The 20,689-nt window shown below is 48.0% G+C and overlaps 1 protein-coding gene across 1 annotated transcript in view; it reads right to left on the bottom strand.

The window, feature by feature from the left end:
- Positions 1–20,689, bottom strand: part of PCSK6 (proprotein convertase subtilisin/kexin type 6) — a 225,301-nt gene that overhangs the window by 160,468 nt on the left and 44,144 nt on the right. The window contains exon 5 of the mRNA XM_046652769.1: positions 20,541–20,687. Coding sequence (XP_046508725.1) covers positions 20,541–20,687 — 147 coding nt within the window. The remainder of the gene's footprint in view (positions 1–20,540; positions 20,688–20,689) is intronic.

Raw genomic sequence — 20,689 nt, 5'->3', positions numbered from 1 at the left:
AGTATCACTTTCACCCTTTCAGGACAATTTACTGCATTCTACTGGTTTATGGTTATTGATGCAGGCATCTCCCTTGCTAGAGAGTGAATCTTGAGACCAGCTGGGCTGTCTTGGCCCCCTTTGCACTCTCCACAGCAGCTAGGTCAAAGACTGCCCATCACTGAATTGCTGCTTAATCTGAGCAACATTAAGAGGGGAGTTCCCTCTTGGAATAACACTAGGTTCTCTCCTCCCTCTCCCTCTTCCTTCCTGATCATCCATAAGACAGTGGAAGCATGCTACAGCCACTGTGATGTGTTGTTGGCTGATCCTACCTCTATTTCCAACACTTTCTCCTCTGCCCACCTCTTCTACAGAGGTTGTAGAATCTAAAATTTTGACTTCCCAGACTCCCTTGCAGCTAGCCATGGCCATAGTTCTATTCCACAAGATGGTGGCATATGTCTCCAGGGAAAGTAACCCTTCTTGAATGAAAAGAGAAAGTCCTTCACTCTTCTCACTCTTGCCCCTAGCCCTGCCTCCTACCTGGAACTTGGACACGAGGCCCAAAGGGGCTCTAGGACAGAGGCCAGAGACCTCCCTGCCAAGCATGGCCAAGCAGATGAGGGAGACACCGCCAGGCCCTTGGAGGGCCCATCTCCAGACTTACTGTGTGAAAAAAAATGAGTCCTACTTTATTTAAGCCATCATCTTCTGGTTTTGCCTCTGAATACCTTCCTACCTACCATCTGACAATGCTCTGAAATTGGCAGTACATGGTGTATTATTTCCCAGCAGAATGCAAACTATCCACTCTCAGAGGGGGAGCTTTTAGATTACTGGTTAAACTAAATTGCAGCAATCTGATCATTTCAAATTTCAGCTCTCACATCAGAAAGCAGGATATGACTCCAGGACTCCCAGCTTTCCACAGCTCCTCCAAAATCCAATACAGAACCAACCCAGGCAAAATATGAAGGAGGGGGCCACAGCGGGTCCTAGTAAATGGGGATGGCCACTCACCCTCCTGGGCCCGGGGCTGCTGGTCACAGCATGGACAGTGTTAGGCATCCACATGGGAGGGCCTGCACAGAGTGTCCATCAGTCACGGAGGCCCACTTCCGGTCCACACTAATAATGATGGTCCCAATCAGTTACACAGAGTCTACCCTGCGATCTGCACGACAGCCAAATGGGAACACTATGTAGATGGTGATATTACAATCACACTTTACAGACGAATGATTTCACATCCAGAGACAGTAAGTAGCTCTCCAGTTGTTGACCAATTTGCAGACAAAAGTGTTGGGATTAGAACCCAGCTCTTCTGATTCTAAAATCTGTGTTTTTGCCACTGGCTCTGTCTGCAAGAGCTACCAGATCAAAACAGCTCTATAAAACTAAAAAACATGCATGTCTTCATGCATCAGGGGGATATTTGGCTATTACGGGAGTGAGCAGTAGGAAAAAAAACAATCCCTTTCTTGCCTTCCCATTTCTGGGGTCGCAGTGCAACTCTTGCTCACTTAATTAGGCAAGTCAGTGTGTCGTGCGATCCATCCTGAGTGATGCCCAGAACAAGAAAAATTTAGAAAAAGGATAAAAATCCAGCATCTCCAGGCACATCGTTCTCTTTTGGGAACGAAAGCGGACACGTGTCAGTTGTAGTTAATAGGCTAATGCAGATGGTAGGGAGCTGCTCCAGGCCCTATTTAGCCATGTTCAGGTAACAGATTATTGCTTCATAAGCTTCTATGTTGGCTCCAAGATGCCCACAGAAACTAACTAATATGCAAAGTTTTCTTTAATCCAAAGTTTTATTTTCTTTTATCCTTAAGGATTCTTAATAAACTCGAGGCAAGAGGGTCCTTTTTTGCATCAGTGGTGGTGGGCACGAGCCTGGCTGAACAGGTCAGGCAGGTGGAAGGGATGAGGAGGGCGCATCTCCGGTGCGTGCGGCTGGGTGGAGCAGCTGCAGACCAGGTGCCTCCCCAGGTGAGCACGGTGAACAGGTTCTGCAGCTGCGGACGTCCTGGCTTCCTAAACCATGGCTCATCAGCTCCTTCTTAGTCGGGCTTAACGTCTGCCTTTCCCATCCTAAGCTTTTCACATCAGCTAATCTTTCCCCCCAAAAAGACAAAAGGTAAAAGAAACAGCATATCTGAAATCTTCTCCATGACGCCTTTTACTAGCTTTGAATTCCTACTTTAAAAATAGACAGTGCTTTCCTAGTCTGACTTCTCCACCTGACCTTGAAAGGACATGTTATTTCCCTCTCTTTTGGTATTAAAAAATAATCACCATGATAATAATAATATTATCAGCATAATATGCACTGAGTGTTCGCTTCTCACCTGGCACTATTCCAAGCATTTGCTTGTTGGAGTTGCTACTAATTCCATTTTTCAGTAGAAAGAGCTGAGGTAAGGAGAGGTTAAGTCACCAGCAGTAAAGAGGCACACCTTCTTTCCTGCCTTAATTCATTAGATTTTCATCTTAGAAGGTAATTCTGTTGCTTTCCCTTTTGAGTGTATGTTTTTTTAAACTCCTGACTTTAAGGAAGCCTCATTCGTTCAGCAATTCATTCATTTAAAGGCATTTGTTGTACTCCAGCTTTTCTAATGTAAATGGCTATTTACTTTGCATCTTGTCCCATTAACATCTTATCTCAGAATCAAAAAGCCCTCCCTGTTTTGTAGGTGGGAGGTAAGGTACTGTACTGGCTCCCAGAACAAGGCAGGCAAATTATGACGATTTACATATTTTAATATTTAACACATTTATTTTGCCAACTCCTCTTAAACATTAAGCATTCAATTAGTTTTATTTCCTTATACAATGATGACATTTTATTTATTCGTCTCTATAACGGAATTAGTGTAATCTCTGTCTTTGTTTCCCCCCTGAGTCAGCTTAACACTTTCTCCTTTTCATTATGAAATAGTTTATGTTTCCTTCCAAGTTCTCCCCTAACCGAGTGTTGATTTTAATTCACTTTCCCTGTACAGTGGGCTCCAAGACGATTTTATTTCAGAAAAATGTCACATCCTCCTCGTGGTCCTAAGCTTCTCTTCTCATTTTACCATTGTTCCCTATTTTAGCTCAACGTCTCTTCATTTCTATTATGTGTTATGTGTTCCAAGTTTTACATCCCTCCGGCATTCATTTTAATAGAATTAGAAGAATCTATAAATAAAAGCAGCTTCTTAGAATAATGCTTTCATTCTTTTCCCCTCTCCCTACCCCCACTTTGCGTACATGCCCTAAATTTATCAGCTGACCAGGAGCTTCCTCTCTCAGGCAGAGGTCCCCTACAAGGAGTCTGATAGCTGTGTGTTCACTGCATCTGGTCTGGGACAGCTCCAGGGTAACACGGGGGGAGGTTTCCAACTGAGGACACCTAGCCGTTAGGACTTTGTACAGAATGGCTGCTGGTCCCCCTCTTCAAACTGACAATCAAGAGAGCCTGAGAATTCCACAGAAAGTCAATAATTCAAATCCTGGAACTAGAAAAACACTGCGGAGCAAGACCAAGAAGATAATTAGCAGGCAAGCAACCCAGACTACCATTGCTGTGCCAGGGGCATCTGCTGCTGGCTTATCTTCCCCCTGCAGGAAGGTCCTTAAACCACAGGACTCCACTGACTTACATTTACTAGGATGCTCCTTCCCAGGGCTGAGTCTCTCCGTCCACGCAAAACTAGCAAGTTAGGGCTAAGAGAGTCACAGTAATCCTTTCAGATGCCAGTGTGATCCGAGAACAAAGAGCCTATGTCCCCAAACCCAGATTCCATCGGGATTCCTGTGACGACATCATTTGCCCCCTTAAATACCTAGACTTCTAATCTCACCTCTAAACACAAATTTACAATTATGTCTCCACGGATAGCAGGGGATCTCTCCCAAATCCGTCCTATCCCCACCACAACCCTAAGAATCTTCTTCTCTCAACATTTTATTAAGAAAATTTTCAGACATACAGCAAAATTGAAAGAATTGTACAGCAGACACCCACATACCCACCACCTTGATTCTACCATTAACATAATCACTAAAATTACATCACATTTCTCTCCATCTATCCATGTCTCTATCCACCTGTCAACCCATCTTATTTTTAGTGTATTCCAAAGTAAATTGCAATATCAGTATACTTCCTTCTAAACACTTCTGCATACATATCATTAAGGAGAGTCCAACATTTGCTTAGATTTTCTCTTCTGAAGTGAATTTACATAGGTTGAAATGAAAAAATGTTAACATATGTTTGTTAAGTTCTGCTAAATGTATATACCTCTGTAACACCTGTATACACCTGTGTGTCTGTCAAGATAGAGAATATAGCCATCACCCCGGAAAGTTTCCCTATGCGCCTTCCCCATCAATCCTCACCCCTATAGATTAGTTTTTATTCCACCACAGGTTGGTTTTGCCTGTTCTAGAACTTCCTATAAATGGAATCAGATAGCTCTTTTGTGTAAGGCTTCTTTCACTCTGTACAACGTCTACAAGATTCATCCACGTTGTTATGCATATCAGTTCTGTGTCTCTTTAGTGCTGAACAAAGAATGCCCAGTGTATGAATATGTCACATTTGTTTATCACCCTCCTATTGATGGACCTAAGAAGCTTAAAAAATTGTGATAAACAAGCTGAACAACCCAGGAAACTCCACAATCCTTTGGGGAGAAAAAAAAAGGTGAAACAGAGGCAGCACCCCAGACTGCTGAGAAACCAGCAGGGGGACAGGCAGATCAGTGACATGCTTTGATAGGTGGAAGCACTTGTTGATTTGATTCTCTCATCAAAGCACCATGCCCTGCCAGGGAAGCCACAGCACCGGCACCTACTGGCCACACGAAGGCCTGGTCAGGGCAGGCTACATGTTGTGTTTTGCTCTGAAAGGCTGAGGCAGAAATCACACTGTGCTCAGCACCAAAGAATCTACCCCAAAAGCCCTCAGGACAAAGGCACATCATTTAGAATAGACTGGGCAGGCTTGGCAAGATGGCTGTTCCCTCCTAGCTGCATCCATTGTCCCTTACTATCTTTGAGCATCACTTTTGTGCCCACGGTGCATGCAGAAACACAGCCCTGACTTGAGACTAGCAATCTAATTCAGGCGGCCCGACTGCACGATTCAAATAAAACGCAGACGCTGAGGGAAGAAAAGCGGTGGCAAACAAGTTCCTCGGCCTCGGAGGTGGAAAAGATCTCTTGGTGGCGGCCCCTGGTCACTGCAAGCCCCCCTGGGGGAGGCAGCGCGCAGGAGAGACCCAGGGAGGAGCTGAGCGGCTCCCGGGCAGGAGGGTGAGCCTGGGCTGGCACAGCCATCAGCACACACCAGGTACAGAGCACCATTAGTGACTAACTTCAGGAAAGGAACCAGTTGCTGGAAAGTAAAACCAACTTTTAGTAAGACAAACAAATTGGTGTGAAGACAGGATTCTCTGCAGTTCTACGCAGGCACTGCACTTCCGACACAAGAAGAAACGGAAACATATCCAGGGCTCCTTGGGAGCGAGAATCACGATGAAAATTGGAGATATTCTTGGATTAGGTTTTGGAAATGTATTGACTTAGTCAGAACAGGAATGCTGCTGAGACACGGCTTGTCATCATTTGGGGTGTTGGTCCTGGCCCCCAATGTGAGCCCCACACAGACGGGCTCCTAGAGGTGTGGATCCACAACTACCTCTGGGGTTTGGTTTGGATTTGAAGACTGTTCAGTGTGAGAAGGAATCAGTTTGGTTTTACAATATTCCTCGTGTGGCCAGACATCAGAGGAAAGCAGAAAACCACGTTCCTTAAAAAAGCAGACCAAAAAAAAAAAAAACCCTAGAAAGTACTAACGAGTTCACTTTGTACCAGGACACGGAACTCCACAGGAACAGAAAGCATCCATTCCCACAAACAGGCTTCTGCATCTTGTGCTAAAATGAAGAGTTGTGAGGGTCTTGAACTGGCAAAGTCGTGGGACACAAACTTGTTGAAGCCACTGAAACAAATCCTGCTTCTTGTTCGTGGCTACTAGTGTCATATCCCTGCAAATGAGAAATTAAGAGACACGTGTAAGAAGACTGTTCATGAGCTCAGTCATGAACGGTTACATTGATAGCAGGATAGAAATAAGGTTTCTTTTCTTTTTACAGAAATCAGGTTTTATCAAGAGGAACACAAACAGGGGTTTTCTGTTTGTTTGCTTAAGTTTAAAAAACAGCATGAGATCAAGATGTGTGTCAGACTGAGTGCAATGGTGACCAGGAATGGAATTATTTTTCCATGTTAAAATCTGTCCTCAGACAGACACACCTAAATAAACTCCGATTGGGACAAGGAGGCATACATCCAGGTACGTGGGGTCTAACAGGGATGAAACCACATGCCTCTGCTGTGACCCTCTGAGAGGACAAACGGAAAGCTGGAACTGGTGCCGAGGCACGCGTCACTGGGGGCAAAGTCAGCCTGGTGCATCCCAGCAAATCAGTACCTCGCACAGTGCCAGGCTGCGAGCCAGCACCCAATAAATGCCGGCTGAATAGAAGCAGCAGCGAATGAATTCCTCTAACCTCTAACGACATCAGGGTGTTTACTGAGCTCTTAACATGCCCCGAACTTCTCTCTCTCTCCTTATGCTTACTGTGCCGGTCATTCTTCTTTCGCTGCCCAGTCCTGTGCCCCTCCAGACACCACCACCTGGACCACACTTCCCAAGGGTTCAGCCAACAGGAGGTGCCAGAAGGAGGCTGCATCATCCACGGCTCCAGCTCCCACAGGGCTCTGCTAACCCCATTTTCTCCCTTTGTCCCCTCGGCCCGAGCAGCTCCCCACTGCTGGTCCTCGGGCACCCCAACACCCTTTGTTGATTCCCTTACTCCCGCTCACACCTCTGTAAGCAGCTCCTTCCTGAGAGTCTCAACCTGAGCCATCCAGGTGAGCTGTTTCCCGACGGGATGTGGATTGATGCCCTCACTCAGGATCCACCTGCTGCAACTCCACACCCCGTGTCTTGTCCTCTGTCTGTGAAAATCCTGTGGACCCTGAGAGGTCTGGCTCAAATGCCACTGGTCACAAAGCCTTCCCTGAACATCCCAGGCAGAAAGCAGCCCACTCTCCTCTATTATCCTAAAGCATCTGGATTCCATCTCTATATTACTTTCCTTGTTCCTCTTGCAACTGTTACTTACGTTCCTGTCTGTTACAGGGAGGGACCCTGCCTTGTTCATCTCCCAAAGCCTGCAAATGAACGGACCTGCAGATTTTACTTCAGGAAACAAGCAAGCAGACAAACCCTCTGTACAGCGTTCAGAAAAAAGTGACAGATGGAAGAAATACCTGAGAGATATTTGCAAATAAGAGATTAATATTCACAATATAGAGACAGCACTTACATATCATTAAGATCAAAGAAAAGCAACCCTGCAGATGCCTCACACAATGTAAGGTGTGCACACACTTTGGCTCAGCAGCCCCCGATCTCTGGAGCGAGACCATCTCAGTTCAAACGTTGGCTCTAACGCTTAAAAGCTCTATAACCACAAACAAGTCACTTAACCTCTCTGTGCCTTGATTTTCTCATCTGTAAAATGGGGGTAATAATAGCACTTACTTTCGGGTTTCTAAGAAGATTAAATGAGTCAATACCAGGAGAGCACTTGGAAAACTACCTGGCACATAGTAAGGGGCAGATAGGTATCTGTGATCATTATTACTGTAACTGTTTGTTTTTACTATTATATATCCTACAGAAATTCTCATACATGTGCACAGAGAGTATGAATTAGGATTATCACTGCAACATTGTTTATAATACAAAAAAACAAAATAAATCAAACGAACATTAATAGGTAAATGGTGTAACAAAATGTCACATCCATAAAAATAGCTTAAAACCGTTTTGAAAGAATTATGTAGATTATCTATGTCCTACCATGGAAAGCTTTCCAAGAGGTATTGTTAGGCTATGAAGAACTAGGTACAGAAAAACATATTTAACATGGTCCCATTTATTTAAAAAAAAACCCTATGTATCTATGTGCATACATGTTTCTGAAACAGGACACACAAATACCAAAGTATGGACAGGTATGGCATCTAGAGGAATGAGCAAACTGGGGCTAAGCTGAGGAGGAGAAGGATTTTTCCTCTTCATACACTGGCACTGTTTGAATTCTTTACAATGGGAGCATATTTATATAATACACGTGTAACTTTACAAAATAAGAAAAAATGCTCAATAAAATCCTTGAGTTGAACTGAACAAATTTTACCAAGTCCTGGACCCCCTGCAAGGCCAGTGATGTGGGATAGGGAGACGCAGGGAAATGAGATGGGACGTGGTAACCAGGAGTGCAAGGCATGTCAGCGGGAAACCAGGCAGAGATGGAACCTTCCACCTCCCCACACAGGGCTGACCAGCTGCAGCAATGTCCACCTCCCCAAGCAGTTGCAAAGAATCCATTGATCTAAATGTCAGGGGAAAGATTAAGTAAGTATGGGCCAGCCACTAATGAGCAGCCATTAAAAATTATACCATAGAATAGTTATAGACTTGGGAGGTACAAGTTGCAAAACTGTACAAGCCTACTTGTATGAGACAATCACGTATAGCTGAGTATGTGTGTGCATACATGTATACAGGTATATATGTGTCTGTATATATGTATGCACACACATGCTCACATAAACATAAATACAGTCATGTGTCTCTTAACGACAAGGATATGTTTGTTAGGCGATGGCATCATTGTGAGAACATCATGGAGTGTACTTTGACATGAGAGAGTGTACTTTGTGAAAGATGACATGAGCGGAGTCATACGAAAATAGAGCCAAAGTAGCCATTTCAGAGGCATTGTCTTGTTTTCTTTATTTTCCAAACTGGACCACACCGCCAACACTCTAAGAAGTCAGTAAGGACAAGAATATCGTGTTTGAAAGGACTGATAAAACTGGACTTTGCTGATGACCAAATCACTAACCAATCAATGAAGTACAAATCTAGCTGCTTGCCTGATGACCAAAACTCAGGCCAATCTAGGAAGCACAAACCTAGCCTTACCTCACATAGCACCAATGAACTCTTCTTTAATGCAACTCACCTCATCCTCCCTTTTGTCTGATAAAAGCCCTAAGCTCTCTCCTGTAATCAGAACACATTTTGGGTTTCTACCTGAATCTGCATCTCCCAAATTACAATTTTATTTTATTTATTTTTTTTGCTGAGGAAGATTCACCTGAGCTAACATCTGTTGCCAATCTTCCTCTTTTTGTATGTGAGCCTCAGCCACAGCACAGCCACTCACAGACGAGTGGTGTAGGTCTGTGCCCAGGAACTGAACCCAGGCTGCCAAAGTGGAGTGCACCAAACTTAACCACTAGGCCACAAGGCTGGCCCCTGAATTGCAATTCTTATTACCCAAATAAATATCTTCCGTTTGAATTGTACTGAACTTTTCCTTGGTCAACAACTTACACAAATCTAGATGGTATAGCCCACTACACACCTCGGCTGTATGGTACTAATCTTACAGGATCACCGTCATAGATACGGTCCATCATTGACTGACACATCGTTATGTGGCACACGACTATGTACAGATATATATGCACGCATACACACACACTACACAAACACAGTTAAAAAAAAAATGAAAGGACATGGTCCAAAACATTAACAATGATTATCTTTGGGTGATAGGATTATTAATGATTTTTGTAGTTTTCTTTGTTCATGTTTTCCAAATTTTACACATACATGTATTCCTTTTGTATTATACCAAGAAAAATTAAGTAATGTCATGACTTTTTAACTAGGCTGTGCCACCCTCCGTGCAGCCTTGGGTCCTCATTAAGCCGTTCTCTCCTCTGGGTGTTCCAGCTTTCTTGTCGGATGTTTGGTTGCACAGCGTTGCACTCTCCTCTTGGGGTGAGAACACACAGGGCTCTGGTAGGTTGGGGGACGGCGTCCAAGGAAAGCCCCCTGCCCTTGAGACTCTCAGACTCCAAAGTCAAGAATGCTGCCACCTTCACTCCGTCATAGATAAGCCTTTGAAGTGAAGCCCCAGGCCAGAGGCCTGGTGAGAAGGGAGGGTCCTGCAGTATAGCCACCCACCCTTTAGCTGAGACCAGGGGGCACCTTCCCAGCACCCCTCCTGTCTCAGCCCTCCCCCTGCCTGGACAGTGCGCTTCTGCCTTACCAGTTAGAAAAACCCAACTCAAACTCCACGGCCAGCTCAGCTGCCGCCTGCTCTCTGCAGCCTTTCCTAACACGGACATGGGCCCTGTCCAGGAGTAAGGAATCAAGGATGTTCCAGTGAAAAGCCTTGCTCTGACATTTACTAAGCTGCAGTAAGTTACCCAACTGCTCAGTGCCTCAGTTTGCTCATCTGTGTAACAGGGTCACTACTAGGGCTCTAGGGTGATTATCAGAGTGCTTGGTGATCAGTGAGGATGACGATGTAGGAGCCAGCTGACAGTAGTCATAGTGGGAGTACTGGAACCCAGTGACTCAGTTATCCCTTTTTTTCCCTCTTTTTTTTGGTGATGAAGGTTCACTCTGACCTGACATCTTTGCCAATCTTCCCCTTTTTACTTGAGGAAGATTGTCACTGAGCTAACATCTATAGCAGTCTTCCTCTATTTTGTATGTAGGATGCTGCCACAGCGTGGCTTGATGAGCGGGGTGTAGGTCCATGCCAAGGATCTGAACCAGTGAACCCCGGGATGCCAAAGGGAAGCATGTGAACTTAACCACTACCCCATGGGGCCTCAGTTATCCCTTCTAATGAAACACAGTCACCAGGTGTGTAGGGGGAGGGGAGGTGAGTGAGACTTGGGGATGAGAGGCTGAGCCAGGGACTAGGGCCCAAGGAAACAGAATGAACAAAGACTCTGACCACAAGACGCTGTGGTCTAATGGGGAGACAGACACCCTCCCGCTGTGGCTGTGCACGTGGTGGGCGGTGGGGGGCTAGCTGAGCTCCTCCGTGGAGCTGGGAGCACAGTGCTCAGGGCTGCGGGGCAGCAGCCAGGTCAGGAAACACAACTGTAGCTAATCTTGAAGAAAAGCAGGGTTCTCCAGGTAGACCACACGGGGAACGGGCACCCCGGTTACAACAGCAACAAAGAGCAGGTGCAAAAGAAAGAAAAGGATGGAAAGTTTCCAGAATGGCAAAGGTTGGGAATGGCTGGAGCACTGGGCAAAAGCAAGCAGTTCTGGGTTGAGGACAGGGCGAGAGGGAGCGACAGCTCGCTCCCCAAGTGTCGAGCGTATCAGGCTTTGCTGTGCAGGAGCCTCCATGCCCCCTCTACCCCACTCCCGGTCCTGAAGCAGGAAAAGGACCGCATGAGGTTTCTGGTTTGGAAGCACCGTCAGGGTGGCAGTGTGGGAAGCAGCCTGGAACTGGAAGGGAGGCAGGCGGGGCAGCGAGGCACTGCCCGAGGCAGCGAGTGCGTGAGGAGCAGGCAGGGCCGCAGGGGAGAGGCTAGGAGGCAGAGGGGCCACAGGGAACTCGGAGTGAGGTCCTGGCTCCGGCTTGGAGGGCAGGGGATGAGAAAGGAGCAGAGGAAGGCTTTGCCTTCTCCCAGCCATGGGGACCATGGCCATAATCTGAGAGGAGGGTAGCCCCACCCGCCACCTGTCCATCCGGGAGACTCTGCCAAAGATCACCGGGGTGGACTCAGGCCCTCCACGGCAAGAAGGAGGTTCTGGCTTAATGAACACGGGAGACCATCTCTGAGAGTTGTCTACAACATGTTTTGAAACAAAAGAGAGAAAGTCTGGAAATCAAGGTCCCTTTCAAAAACCTGACTGCCAACACTGAACACGGATTCATCCACCCCGTGGCAAATGCAGTCTGGCTCATCACGCAGAGCTCTGGGAGCCTGATCCAGCTGGGCTGTTCCTTCCCACTGAGAAGACGGATTCACCCAACAAGGACTCCTTAAGTGACTGATGTGGGCCAGTGACAGGAATTCAAGAGGCCCCAAGGAGGGTTAGGAAAATGAAGCGGACGGCCCCTCCCTGGCTGGACTCAGCAAGCGAGTCCATGTGCAACACGGCAGTGGGCCGGGGCTGTCGGGCCCTGCGGTGTGCGGCTGGTTTGTGCCCAAGCGGCCAAGAGGGAGACAATGAGACTGTTTCTTCCTCTCGGTGGTGCCACCGTCTTGACACTGAGGGCATTGATGGGCTGGTTACCATGGGAACCTGAGCTGCCGATCCCATCCCACAGAGCGTGAGTAAGGCTCCCTCCCGATAGCTGACGGCTATTCATCCCCGATCTTCAAAGCACTGGACAGAGGGCCTTGTGCCTACCGCCAGGTCTTCAAAATCCTCCAAGAGCAGAGGCACAAGGACATCAGGAAGCCCAGGGATTTGACAGATAATGGGACTCACGGGGTGGGAAGCATCCATGGTGGGCTGCAGAGGACTGCTGGGCCCTGCTCCATGGGTAGCTGATCCGAGTAGAAGCAAACTAGAGCATGACAAGGAGGGTCCTCCCCAAGCACAAGCACAAGCATTAACCAGGAGGGGCCAGCCTGCTGAGCGTGATGCCAAAAAGCAAGGGATTAAGACAAACTATGGGTGGAGATGGTTCAGCCAGCCGACTTGCTGACCTTGCTTGTTCACAAATGCTCATACCCTTCCCTCCACTAAGAGGCTCTCCAGAGGCAGGGGCCATACCTTACTTATCTCTGAGGGCCCAGAACCAGTGAGAGCACACAAAGAATACTCGCTCAATAAATGAGTGCATGTCCTCCGGCCGCAGGCTGCCCTGCGGTGACTTCTCCACCATCAGAGAAATGGCAGAATTGGAATTAACCTTAGAGAGCAGCCAGAGGACCAACTGTGAACTGACTTTCCCAGGAGGCCCAGAGCATAGTGGCAGAAACAGACAAGCCAACAGTCATGTTAGGGTGATGGGGGCTTGGGAGCCCAGAAGAAGGGAGGTCCGCAGGGCTGAGGAAATCAGGGCAGGACTGCAGATGACCAGGAAAGATGAAGGGCTGACCAGGTGGATGGGAAAGCCATCCTAGGCAGAAAAACATCATGAAGAAGCCTAAAAAGAAGGAAGAGCATGAAGAGGTTCAGCAGAGCTGGAGCTGGGGCCAGGGCAGAAGGTAGCAGGTGGGTGAGAGGAGGCCCTGCAGCAGCACAGACAGCTGAGGGGCACAGAGGCCCCGGCCTGTGCGGGGCAGTGGCAGGGGAGAAGCAGGGGGACCTGAGAGCCATTCAGGAGACCGATGAGACGGGCTTGGTTATAGATCAGATGGGAGGCAGGGGAGTGGGGGAGGCAGCAGTGAGTTCCAGGCCTCGAGCTCAGGCACCGGGGCAGACAGCCCCTTCTGTAAACAGGGACCACACAGCGAGGAGGAGGTTTCCAGCAAAGGATGATTAGTCCAGTTAATAATATGCAGAGTTTGAGCAACCGAGTGTGGCATCCTAGGAAGACTGCAAGGGGTTAGGGGTATTTTTCCCTGAAATATGGAGAGATGCAAGTAAGTTTCAACGCTGATGAGAAGGAACCGGGACCGACTTTGCTGGACAGAGCAACACTAACATGCAGCACTGCGTGTGCAGGTGCACGTACACGAGTGTGTGCGCATGTGCCAGGTGGAGGGAAGGAGAAACAGCGGCGGGTGGGGTCCACACAGGCTCATTTGCCAGCAGCAGCAGAAAGCTGAAAGGCTTTCTTGCCTGATAGCTTACCCTTGTCTGAGAAGTCGGGATGAAGTCCATCTGCCAAGGTGGAAGGAGAGTCGGAGGGCTTGGCTTTGGGCCTTGGCCTGTCAGTTACCAGTCTGTGATCTGCACAAGTCAGAACTGGACCCGAGGTCTCCTCACTACTAAGCAGGCCTGGCGACACCTCCCTGCAGCGTTGGCGGGAGGCTCCACGAGCAAGAGCACCCACACAGGAAACATTCACTGGGCATAAGCACATGCCAGAGCTTCCGGTCAATGCCAAGACTGAGCTACAGTCTGAGAGCTGGGAGGGAGTCAGGCACTCAAGACAAGTAGGACTCCGAAGCCCTCCACACGCAGGGCCCCCAGAGAGGAGGGAAGACACATCAGCGCCTGGCCTGGGCTGTGGAAGATCAGAGGAACTACTTTTTTTTTTTTTTTTTATTAAAGAAACATTTTTTTTTTTTTTTAAAGATTTTATTTTTTTCCTTTTTCTCCCCAACGCCCCCTGGTACATAGTTGTGTATTCTTTGTTGTGGGTTCTTCTAGTTGTGGCATGTGGGACGCTGCCTCAGCGTGGTCTGATGAGCAGTGCCATGTCCGCGCCCAGGATTCGAACCAACGAAACACTGGGCCACCTGCAGTGGAGCGCGCGAACTTAACCACTCGGCCACGGGGCCAGCCCCCAGAGGAACTACTTTTTAGAGACAAAATCTGTACAGAGGCTCAGAGACTCAAAAGAGCCCAGAACATTCCCCAGTGTATCAACAGTCCTGCACGGCCCTGTTGGCAATCAAAGCCTGAGGCCAGGCAGGAGGCTTCATCCAGGGTCTGCAGGCCCTCCCACCCCATCACCAGCTCTGTGTTTCTGATCTGCACCCTTGCTTTCTGCCTAGAGGAACCCAAACTCTTCCAATGGACCAGTCAGCTGAGCCATCCACTCTGGCCTGATTCTGAGTCTTCTCTCGGCCACCCAGCTCCATGCACTGCCACTCAGCTTCAGTCACCTTTCTCCAACACAGCCTCAATGACTTACGAGGGCAGTCCAACTAAATAAAACCCTGTCCACTTAAATCTGTTACCACCTGAATAATGACGTCAAATGGGAGGGTATGATACCACGAGCTTCACAATCCCACTCTTGTCTGTACCCTCAGCTCCCACCCAGAATCTCTCTCCTTCCACTCCCAGGTCAGACACACACATGGCTCTTGGCTCAGAGCATAAGAGCAAGACAGCATCAGACTGAAAATCAATACTGGAGAACTAGGTCACAGGTGACTGCTACTCTGGGCTTCCTGGTATCCCTTCCAAGCCCCTAAAACTCCAGTTGGAACAAGTTCTCGTCCATTATTTTAACACCTGGCTAAAGCCTCAGCTTATTTTTCATTATAAGAACAAGCCCTCTGCAGCATGACAATTGTCCTCTGCTGACAAGTGAACTACCCAGGCCCACCCAAAATTCTGGGCCAGGTATGTCCTGTTCAGTAGCTATTTTAAGTAAAACTATTTAAGGCAAGTTCAAAATCATTTAAGGCTCTTAGATCTTTTAGGGCCCTGGGAGCCAGCCTGCCTTTTTTATGTTCAGACTCAGAACCAACAAATTAGCTCAACACCTGAGGCAAAGCAAAAACGCAAGGGACCGTATGGCGTCTAAGTGCCACCCTTAAGATAAACACCACTTCTGAAAGCTGCACATGCTGAGCTGTTGCGATTTGGTTTGTGAGAATATCTTGTTGCCATCCTTTTCACGTAAATGACTTGTCCCTTCTCCCGCCACCAGCGTCAAAGGTAACAATATATACAGGTTAGCGTGAAGGCGATCTTCACCACCAGACGACTCCAAGGAGAAAGAAGCCCAGTAGAGGGAGAGAGTGATGGCTGGGAGTGGGGTTCCTGGGTCCAGCTCTGCTCAAACAGACCTGTCATCTGCAACTAGGCATTCTGTTTCTCTAGGTCACCATTTCCTTGACAAGTGGATGGGCCCAGCCTCAGAGGTCTAAAGCAGGGGCTTCTTACCCTGGGCCCACAGACACCTGTATGTCCTTGGACATGCTTCAGATGATCCAGGATCACCGTGATATGTGTATGATGTGCATTTTTCTTTTCCTTTTTTCCCTTTAACATTTCATGTGCATCTTATATACGTGTGTGTGTGTAGGTATGGATATATGCACGTGTGTATGTGTGTGTATATATGCACATCTGTATACATATGTATGTATTACCATATATATAACACATTCCGATACAAAGAAAGAAAAGTACAAAATGCTTAAACACAATTTTGTACATAACTTCTATATTATATATACATATGTACCTATATGTGTGTATTGTGAATTAGAACACTGCAGATAAAGTCTGACATTCCTCTCCCCAGTTTCTTTCCCCTCCCTCCCTTCTCAGAGGCTGCTACTACTGAGAACTTGATGAGATCCTTCCTACATGTGTACACATTCATAAATAACATAGAATTGCTGAGTGTGGTTTTTAAAGTTTAAATAAATACTATCACACTGTGCATCTATCTACAACATGCCTTTTCCACTCACCATTATTTTTGAGACACATCTATGTAGATACATTAACATACCTAGGTAATTCCTTTCCAACTACTGTACAGTATTCCATGGTGTGACTATCTTGATTTATTTCTCTATTCTTCTAGAGATGAATATTCAGATTCTGTTCCTTTTCATTTAAATAATGCCTCTGTGACATTCCTATACAACGCAACTTGGGCACTTCTGCAAGAGTTTCTCGCCAGTAAAAGCCTAGATGTGGACTTGCTGATGCAGTTCGACCTCACTGTGGACTGTCAAATTGCTCTCTGAAGTCGTTATACTAATTTCCACTTCCACCAGCAGCATTTGAAAGTTTCGTTGCTCTACATCCTTGTCAACACTTGATACTAACACCTTTCCACATTCGCCAACATGTTCGCCAGTCTGACAGGCGTGAAGGGAGATGACTGCCTTAGGTTGTGCTGCCCCATAACTCCTGGGGAGGCAGGTCTTTTCTCACACTCATTGGCCATTTGAATTCCCTCTTTACTGAATTCTCTCTTCATATACTTTCTCCTTTGTCTGCCTGGCATTGATCTTTTTCTTAAATGACAATGACCATTGATAAATTTTTATTTATAGTTTTTTAAATGATCTATGCACTAACCTGTTACATGTTATAAATACTTTTCCTAGTCTGTTACTTGCTTTTTAATTGTTACAACGTCTTTGTTATACAGAACTTTTAACGTATCAATCTCTTCCTTTTTATATTTGTACCTTTTGTGTCTTATTTAAGAACCCGTTTCCTTTCTCAAGTTCATACAGTATTCCACTATATAACTTCTAGACGTGCTACAGAGATTCGGGTCTTCCATCCTATCTGGAATTTGCTGTTGTGTAATACGAGGTGAGGAGCTGATCGTTTTACCATATGGAGAGTCAGTTCTCTCAGCACAGTTTATTGAATTTTCCATCCTTCCCTATCCGTTTGTAACTCTCCTGTGTGCACATACGAGTCCCCATATATGCCTGGGTTTGAGTTGATTCCACTGACAGACGGGATCACTACTGGGCCACTGTCGAACTCTTATGATGCCCACACTTTATGGTAAGTTTTTTCTCTGGTAGAGCATGCCCTCTCCTTGTTCTTTCTGAAGTGACTCAGGCATTCTGGGAACTTACTCTTCCATATCAACTTTAGAATTTGTGTGATTTCATGTTCCATATAAAATCCTCGGCACTTCAACTAGATGACACTGAATTTATAAATTAATTCAAGGGGACCTGTGATAATCGGTCCTCCTATCCATGAACAGAATCTATCTCTTCATTATTCAGACCTTTTTGTTTTCAATAATTCTTTCAAATATTTTGTACTTTTCTCCTTGAAAGTCTAATACTTTTTAAAATTTATTCCTAAATATCTAATGGCTTTTATGCTAGAGTGAATTACAATTTCCTTTATTTTCTCGGATGTTGCTATCGCATAGGTAGCTATTGTTGATCAAGCAATGCGCTTAACTCTCTTACTAGTTCTAATAGTTAGTCTCTAGGTTCTCCTGGATTATCCATATAGTTATTTATGTCATCTGTCAATAATGACATTTAATGCTTCCAAATTCTTTGTTTTTTTTTTAATTGTGGTGCAATATCTGGGCCCTCCGGAATAACAATGAATAGAAGAGGAAAAAGAGACTGGTTTGTCTTGTTCCTGATGATGCATATTTTTCAACGGAGAGGGTCCAGAGCCTTTACCAGACTCTGAAAGGCACCCATGCTTCAAGAAAGGTGAATAACCACAAGTCTAAATTACCTTCGCATCATGTAAAATAAACGGAATGGGGTTACTAGTTGTATGAAAGAGAGCAAAACAATCAAGCCAGAACTTAGGGCATTGCAAAGACCCATGAGAAAAGTAGGGCTGGGAGCCAGGGCTGGTCCCAGGCATACCACTAAGAGCTCATTAAGGGTTTAGGGAACAAGTCACACTAAGGAGACCTTAGCCCAGAGAATACAGTAGGAGACAAGAGCAGGGCGCATAATCATCAGAGGTGATACATACTTAGTGTGTGGGCACAAACTGCTCCCATCCCTGGTTTCACCTCAGTTTACTCATCCATAAGTCAAAGCTAATAATATCTACACCTTATTTATGAGTCACAAATTCTCCCGGCTGAAAAAGGCAAATAAGGTTTTTAAAGAGTTCTTATTGAGTAGGTACAGGTTGGAATGCTCCAGGCCTTTTCCACATTAGCAGTGCACTTGGGGGAGGGAGAAAAGCTGGTTTTGGAATAAAGAGTAATAGGCCCTCCTTGAGTAATCTCACACACACACACACACACACACACACACACACACACGCCTCTGAGTTGGCTCCTATCCCCAACCAGCTAATCCCTCAGTTTGTGAATGTTTCCACAGTGTCACCCCCAGCACCGTGCGTACCAAGCTAAGGGACCAGGCTGTGTGGAGTTCACCCTGGCTGCACTGTACAGAGCTGGGGAGACTCTGAGACACTCCCCAGAATGTCCCGGGTGGAGGGGCACATGCTGGGAGGAACATTCTCTCCCACAGGCAAAATGAGGACAGCTGACTTTGTGCATAAGCAACTCAGTGAGACTGACAGAAGTTGTTTCAAAGACCCAGTATTTTTTATTCCCGTGGACAGGAATTGTGAGGGGAAGTTACTGGGCCTCTCTCTTGCAATGTCCAAGAGCTCACAGCTCAACTTCAGTTTCCCTCTACTCCTTTAATTATAGGAGCCAGAAACCTGGGCACTTCGTAATTTACCGTGCAGTTTAAGAGTCACTTTTAGCTGAAGACAAACTGCTGGGCCACCTGAGCAGAGCAGTGAAGTGTGGCCGGAGCTGGGGGCCCTAAGCAAACACAAGAAGCAATGAATAGGGCTGGAACCTTGAGGGGCATCTTCAGGCTGGACCATCAGCCAGGGAGATTTAAGAACGACAGAGAGAAACGAAGCCAGTGCTACCCAAAGGCAAACTCTTAAATCACAGGATATTTGAAGAGACTTGAATGGTCGGAAAAAAAAAAAAAGATGTGATGGTTTTCTTTCAGACAACACTGACCCACCACGTGAAGCACAGTTCAAACTGCAGAATCGACTTTTCCGAAAGGCCGCACGAGTCACGTTAGCAGCATCCACAACCGACTCAGGATGCAGAGAAGGTGTCATCTACCACACTTTGCTGGCTTCTGTCACAGATAATGTTGAAACTAAATTTAACACTGCCTGGCACTAGGGTCTGAATTACGAGCCCTGCTTCCCTGTCACTTCACTTGATCCTCTAAGCGTGTAGTTTGTAGGAGACCTGTTAACTGCACTAAGAGGTCCCCTGGTGGGACACACACTTCAGCCTGCTGAGGCCCCTCCACGGGCATAAATCAGGATCACTCTCCCACCCCCACTCCACGGGGTTGGGGCAGGAAAAAGGGACCTGCCTCAGCATCCTTTGGAGCTATGCTGCCTTCCTGCCCGGGATTTGTCCCCATTGCTAACTGACAGCAGTAATGACAGCCCAGGCCTTGGGAGGGTTACTGGCTCCACCGCCAGGGTCAGGCCCTGCGCTGGCACTTTGCTGCCAGACAACACTGGATCGTTCCAACAACTGCACGCGGTACACACTGTCACGACTTGCCAAAGATCACAGGGCTAGTAAGCTGGAGAGCTGCCATTAGAATCACGCACAGAAGCCCAGAAACAAAGCAAACTCCCCCCAAGGCCGGCGGGGTTTTAAACGCAGGACCCCTGCCTCCAAACCTTGGCACGGCTCCTGGGTCCCACGCTGTCGGGAAAGCCACCTTGGCGGCGTCTCCCAGGCGCAGGCACCGGGCCGCCCTCCCTCCGGGAGACCGATGGAGCGCGGCTCCCGAGACGCGGGGCCATGCGCTCGTCACCCAGCGAGCCCCAGCCACCCTGGCGCGCGCACCGGGTCGGGGGCCCCGCGCCGCCCGTCGAGGGCAGAGGGCCCGGCGTGGCAGAGGCGGGGTCCCGAGGCCAGGGAGACCTTGGTGGGCACTGAGGACAGCGCCGGCGGGCAAAGCGCGGCGCCCGACACAGGCTCCCACTGCCGCCCAGCCAGGCAGGTGTCCGCGCCGGGCCACCCCTCCCCGGGAGCTGCCCCGGCCGCCGGGCCTGCAAGGGCGTCTCTCCGCAGAGTGTCCCGCGCGCCGCGCTCCCCGGCGACTCCCCGCAGGGCGCCTCGGCCGCCCCCGGCCGCGCGGGCCGAACCGACCCGGAGCCCTGCGCGCTCGCGGCCGCGGCGCCGACAGCCCGGCGGAGACGCCCCGTCGCGCCGTGCCCGCAGCGGCCGGCAAAGTTTTCGGCGCGCGGGGCCGGTGGCACTCACCTGGCCCAAGTTGAGGTAGCCGTGCGCCGCGGCCACGCGGGCCGCCGCGGCCGGGCCGCCCAGCACTTGCACTGCCCAGTGGTTGGTGTAGACGGGGCGCGGCGGCGGCGGCGCGGAGCAGGCGGCGGGCAGCGCGAGCAGCAGCAGCC

This window comes from Equus quagga, chromosome 2, assembly GCF_021613505.1.
Source record: "Equus quagga isolate Etosha38 chromosome 2, UCLA_HA_Equagga_1.0, whole genome shotgun sequence".
NCBI lineage: Eukaryota > Metazoa > Chordata > Mammalia > Perissodactyla > Equidae > Equus > Equus quagga.
This window is presented reverse-complemented; position numbering and strand designations above follow the sequence as displayed.